Source organism: Echinops telfairi, unplaced genomic scaffold, assembly GCF_000313985.2.
Source record: "Echinops telfairi isolate 266 unplaced genomic scaffold, ASM31398v2 ScPeMD7_7469;HRSCAF=8507_0, whole genome shotgun sequence".
Taxonomy (NCBI): domain Eukaryota; kingdom Metazoa; phylum Chordata; class Mammalia; order Afrosoricida; family Tenrecidae; genus Echinops; species Echinops telfairi.
Genome location: NW_022111372.1, coordinates 47,863,442 through 47,870,116, shown reverse-complemented (window position 1 = coordinate 47,870,116; position 6,675 = coordinate 47,863,442). Strand labels below are relative to the sequence as shown.

Below are 6,675 nucleotides of genomic sequence, written 5' to 3'. Positions count from 1 at the left end.
AACATTTAAAATATATACATATTTTGGGAATTGTTTTTTTAATATTTAAAATTTACATTCATTTTATTTATTTATTTATTTATTGGCATTAAGAAAGATTTTATTGAGGCAGGGAAAGAACTCCCGAGAGGGAAGGGAGAGCAGAGAAAGGGGCAAGGGCGCGAGGCCCCTGGCGGTTCCGAGACCCAACGAGTTAGGTCAGGGAAATTGCCCATTTTAATTTTTATATTATTCATGACATTGGATTTGCTTTTTAATAATTTCCTAAACCAGAAAACTGGAGTTCCTATAGTCTGGATTTTTTTTTTTTAACTATGAAATTAGAGTGACTTTATGTTAATATGGATTAACTTATTTTTCTCATTTTGGTCATAGAGATAGCACTTGATTCTATTTCAAGTGATAGGAAATAGACAATGGAAATAAACGCCAGCTCATGGGAAGACTTCATTTTAGTAGGCTTCTCAGACTATCCAAAAGCTGAGTTCATCATTTCTCTGTTTGTCTCTGGCTTCTACACCACAACACTCGCAGGCAACACAGCTATCATCTTGGTCTCTCTCCAGGACAGTCGACTCCACACCCCTATGTATTTCTTCCTCCGAAACCTGTCATTTCTGGACATCTGTTTCACCACCTGCACTGTCCCTCAAATGCTGGTGAACATCTGGAGTGGTAACAAGAGGATCAGCTATGTCGGTTGCACAGTTCAATATTCAGTGGCCTTGGCTCTTGGCTCCACAGAATGTGTGCTTCTTGCTGTCATGGCTGTTGACCGCTACTTTGCTGTCCTGTGGCCCCTGCGCTATACTACAATCATGCACCAACAGATCTGCCACATTCTGGCAGCCGTTTCCTGGCTCTCTGGATTTGCCAACTCGCTCTTTCAGTCATCATTGGCAATGATTTTGCCTCTGTGTGGCCACCGACATGTGGACCATTTTGTTTGTGAGCTCCTAATCATTATCAAGCTGTCTTGTGCAGACACTGGTCCAATTGAATCCAAAATGTTTATTGCTCGCCTGATCATTCTTGCCATTCCTGTCTGCACCATCCTTACGTCCTATGGCTGTATTGCTAGGACTGTGATGAAGATGCACTCTGCTGAAGGACGACAGAAGGCCTTTGGAACATGTGCCTCCCACTTGGTGGTTGTCCTGATGTTCTATGGAACCATCATGTTTACGTATCTTCAGCCTCAGAATAACTACTCTAAGAGACAGGGAATGATTGTGGCCCTTGTATATACCATTGTTGCTCCCACTCTGAATCCACTAATCTATACCCTGAGGAATAAAGATGTAAAGAGGGCAGTGAGAAAAGTTTTTTGTAAGATTTAGTTTAAGAAATTATGCTTCTGGTAATTGGGTCATAGAAATTTTTGGACAGTGGGTTAATAGTTGAAAAGATAATTTACGTGTAAGATTTCAGGCCAATCTAATTGGAAAAGAAATGAAGCCAGTACCAACTAAAAGCTAAATGGTCTTATTAAAAAATTGCATACAATAACAGTCATCCACAATTTTACTCTCATCCAAATCAGTAATTTGGATATTTTGCAACATTTGTTCATTTGCTTGTTAGATTATTGAAGCCATAGTGTTATAGGAGATTCTGAAATATCTTCTAAAGTGGCTTTCATATGAAGATAATGTGAACATGAATAGAGGCAAAGAAAAATTACAATTGATATATTTTATGAAAGAAAACTAATTAATTCAAAGATAACATAAAACTGTGTCTTGGATTGTTGTTCATAGGTCCCATTAGATCTATTATGACTCATAATAATATGTGAAAAAGTAGAACTATTCCATGGAGTTTCTTGGACAGATCAAGGAAAATTTCCTGAAGTACAAGACACTTTAACTCATATTTAAATAGGTATTTAGGACTTGCACATTTGTGTGACAATGGGGTAAGGTACATTCATTATGCCATGAAAAGGGGTGAAAATTACCATCATTCATCCCCCTCCACCCTGAGATTCACATTTCCACTCCTTCTTTTCTAACCCGCTGAAATTGGTCTTTGGGTAAATGATGCCCTCATGATGTTGAACCATCAACTATTCTAGCATGACAGTGAGTTCAGTTCTAGAGCCGAAGGATGGAGCAGGGCCATAGTCTTGGGTTTCACTAGTCTCTTCTTCCCTTTTTCTTCCCTAAGTAAAGAAAATGTAAATTAAGTGTTAAACAGGACAAAGAGAGGACAATTTCAGAGACATATCAATCAAATGAGGGAGCCTATTAATACAAAGTTATAATAGTGTCCAAGAGTTTGCTGTGATGTATAGCTTTAAAAATTACATGGATTCAGAGAAGGCTGTTCCTTAGGCATGATTGCTTGCAGATTAATACAATATAGTTATCAGTGGGACTCCTGGAGCAGAGTGGGGCTGTGATTGGAACATTTGCATTATGTAAGACAGAAGCGCTCTCAATATTAACTTGAGGATATCCTGAGGCAATTCTGGCATGACTCTTGAATATGTGATACCCAGTTTGGTGATCTCCATCAAGGACACCCAGGTAAGCACCTAAGGGAGATTGCTCTTCACTAGGCTGGTCGGGGTGGGTGTGGTGGGTGTGGAGATAATCCACTTTCAAATGCACTAAATCATAGAGCAATACGATTCACATCCTTGATCAATGATTAGGAGGCATCATTGGAAGCTTAATCCAAATGGAACCTTTGAGTCCTATTTGCTTTCAATATTCTATTGTAACCTAATTTTAGAAGTAGATCATCATGTCCTTCTTCCTATTTTGTCTTAGCATAGGAGCTCCATTAAACTACCATAGATGCTCTACTGGTGGTCAGCTTCCAGCATCACAGCAATATGCAAGATGCTAGAATAAGACAAGCTGACAAATAAGTGGTTCTCTCTGTGTCTGTCTGTCTGTCTCTCTCTCTTTCTCTCTCTCTCTCTCTCTCTCTATATATATATATATATATATACATACATATTTATATGTTTCATATATATAATTTTTATCTATGACACTAATAGTATAGTAATTGTTTCTGAAATGCTTCCTGATTGATATTGTTTATAGTACAAAATTGATGAAACAATATAATTATACAACATTATATGAATAAATATGAATTAAAATTAGAGCAATTTTATTGGGAAAGGATGTTCTTAATATTTGCAATAAGTTAATGAATACATTTTTGGCAATATTGTTTAAAAATGTTCACATGTATTTTAGAGAGGGGGGTTAGTGATAAAAATTTGCAGTGAATTTCTTTCTTTTAAGAGCTTTAAGGAGTTGGGGGCAGGGAAGAAAAAAGAAAGAGCTTTAAGATGCTATGCCATATAAATACCAACACATTTGTCCACATATTAATACAAAAAATATTCACTGAAATGCTATGGTCAGAAAATCAACAAAAATAGTACACAAACATGAGATCATTCAGTGTGTAACACCACCCAGAAACCAACATATTGAAAACAACACCCAAAATAACTTATATTTAGAGGGGAAATGAAGACATGAATAACAACCCTCCCCCCACCACATACACAAAACCAAAATCAAACCCTAGAAGAAGAATAAAAAAATGCCAAACACAAAGAATACTATATGACAGCAACTAACCTACATTTAGAGTCAATAACACTGAATGTCCATGGATTAAACATACCAATCAAAAGACAGAGAGTAGCAGGCTGGATTAGAAAACAAAACCCATCGATCTGCTTCATTCAACAGACACACCTCAAATTCACAGACAAAAATACAGTGAGAGTCAAAAGATGGCAAATGATTTACCAAAGCATTGTCAACCACACAAAGGCATAAGTGGCTATATTAATTTCCAACAAAATAGACTTCAAAGTAAACGACATAATGAGAGATAAAAATGGATACTACTTATTTATCAAAGGATCAATATACCTAGAAAATGTAGCCATTAGAAATATATAAGTGTTGAACGAAAAACCCTTGAAATATAGCAGTCAAATCCTCAAAGAGATTAAAAGAAAAATCACCAGATTGACTCTAAGAGTAGGAGACTGCAATACACCACTCTCGATGAAAGATCAACAGGAAAGAAACTCCATAAGGAAATGGAAGAGTTGAATGATACAATCAAACAGTTAATCTCCTTGATATTTACAGAGTACTCCAACAAACAGCATAAATAAATAAATAAGTAAAATAAACAAAAACCCACACTCTTCTAAAATCACATGACACATATCCTAAATTAGATCACATGCTAGGTCACAAAGCAAGCCTTAGGAAATTCAAACACATAGAGATCATTCAAGCAACCTTCGCAGACCACAGTGTCATAAAACTGGAAAACAACAATAGAACGAACAAACACATAAGACACACACATGCATGCTCAACAACAATACGCTACTCCAAAAAGACTGGCTATTATCCCAAATAAGAGATGAAACTAGGAGGTTCCTTGAAACATATGAGAATAATAACACAACATACCAAAGCATATTGGGCACAGCAAAAGCAGTTGTTGGAGGTCAATTTATAGCAATCAATGCACACATTAAAAAAGAGGAAAAAATAATTTTCAACACTTTCACACAACACCTCCAACTATTAGAACAATGACAACAGTTTAAACTCTCCTAGAAAAGATCAAAAGAAAACATAAAAGTAGAACAATAAATGAACTGGAAAACAGAAAACAAAAACAGGAAGAAAGAAAAAAACCAAGAAGGTGGTTCTCTAAAAGGATGAACAAAATTGACAAACTGCAGGCAAACTTAACAAAGGAAAAGAGCAGATGCAAATATCTAGGATTAGAGGTGAAATGGATGGCATCGCAAGAGATCCAAATGAAATAAAAAGAATAATGAAACAATATTACACGAGACTGTATTCCAACAAATTCAATAATCTAGAAGACATGGAAAAATACCTAAAACTACACCCTCTACCCAAATTAACACAGATGGACATCAAAACTTGAACAGACCCATAGCAAAAGAATGACTAGACAAGGTCATTCAGAAACCCCCAACCAAAAAAGGGCCAGGACCAGATGGGCTCCCAGGATAATTCTAAAAGTATTCAGGGAAGAGCTGTCACCAATTCTACACAAACTATTCCAGAATATACAAAGGGACTGCAAACTCTCAAACACATTCTATGAAGCCAGCATAACTCTGATCCCCAAATCAAGCAAAGACCCCACAAAGGCAGGATACAACAGATCAATACTCCTCATGCTCATAAATGTAAAAATTCTCAACAAGACACTGGCCAACAGAATCCAACAACATATCAACAACAAAAACAAACAAACATTAAAAAAACAAAAACATCATGACCGAGTGGAATTCATACTAGAGATGCAGCGATGGTTCAACATTTGAAATACAATTAATGTAATCTACCACATAAACAAGATAAAGGATAAAAATCATCTGATCATATCAGTCCATGCAAAAACTAACAAAAGCACTCAATAAGCTAGGAATAAGAGGGAAATTCTTCAACATTATAAAGGGTCACACATGAAAAGCCAACAGTCAATGTCACAGTCAATGAGGGAAAACTTTTGGTAGCCTTCTTGACTCTTTGATATTTTTCTTTCTATGATTTTTGTTATATAAAACCGAGGGTGGGTGAAAGTATAGTGACAATAACTAGATTAAGGATTCCTGGGTGTACAAGGTGGGGGGGATAATGGGGAGCTAACATCCTGGAGTACAAGAAGGAAGAAGAATGTTTTGAAACTGATTTGTGGTAGTGATTGTACATTTCTTGATAGGATGTATTATTGAAGGGTATAATGTTGGGATTATGTCTTAATAAAATGGTTTTAAAAAATAGTTTTTATAAAAAGAGTTTCAGAAGAAAGAGAAAATTATAGGGAGAAATTTGACTAAAAATGAACTTAAATTTTTTGGAACCTTACAAAATTACACGTGTCTAAGAGTAAATAGAAAGCATATGAGTACCATTAAGAAATAATCAGTAGTCCCTTCTCAACAATATTCTAAATTCTATACCAGTGGCTAATTTTATGATACTATTATTAGAATTATGAAGAACCCCATGAAAGTCAGTTATAGTATTCCTAAACAATTGCCACGGAAGTGGAACAGGGATATATACACACCTTATATAGAAGAAGGGATTTTGAGGTTGCCCTCAATTTCCCACCGGAATGTAAGAACAATCAGTTCTTATGATGTGGCCCTCCCTGCTCAGCGCTTATGAAAGGATCACTGGAGGTAAAGATGCTGTAACAAAGTGTGGTGAAGATATCAGATGGTTCTCTGCTATGAGAACGAATAGAGTCTGGAAATGATCCTCCATTGAATACCCTCAGATCTTTGCCCAGGGATGTGAAAATCCCAGCCCACAGACAGAGTCCATCAAAAAGGGAACTATTGCCAATATAATTAGGTTAAAATTTAATGTCTTATCTTCGTTGTATTCCCTTTTAAGCCATGCTTAATTTTCCTATGTTTTAAATTTTATTTTCTGCTTTATTTTTTTAAATGTAAACAATGAAATTGAACAAGTTATATCGACATTGTCAAATGAAAAACCTAATCTTCTAACTGGCAGCTCTGAGAAGCCATCTTGGCATTGTTCCCGGGTCCTGCTGGCCTGCAACCACTCTGCCATGCCTCATTGAGATAGTTTATTGTGCCAGCCTGGCCGATAAACACAT

At 36.2% G+C, this 6,675-nt stretch overlaps 1 protein-coding gene across 1 annotated transcript; it reads left to right on the top strand.

The window, feature by feature from the left end:
* Positions 1-416: 416 nt before the first annotated feature.
* Positions 417-1,340, top strand: LOC101646734 (putative olfactory receptor 2W6). Its single transcript, XM_004697175.1, has one exon. The coding sequence runs from the start codon at positions 417-419 to the stop codon at positions 1,338-1,340; it is 924 nt and encodes a 307-aa protein (XP_004697232.1).
* Positions 1,341-6,675: the final 5,335 nt, after the last annotated feature.

Excerpts from the sequence above, each read along its gene's own strand:
- LOC101646734 (XM_004697175.1), top strand. The coding sequence starts at position 417 with ATGGAAATAAACGCCAGCTCATGGGAAGACTTCATTTTAGTAGGCTTC.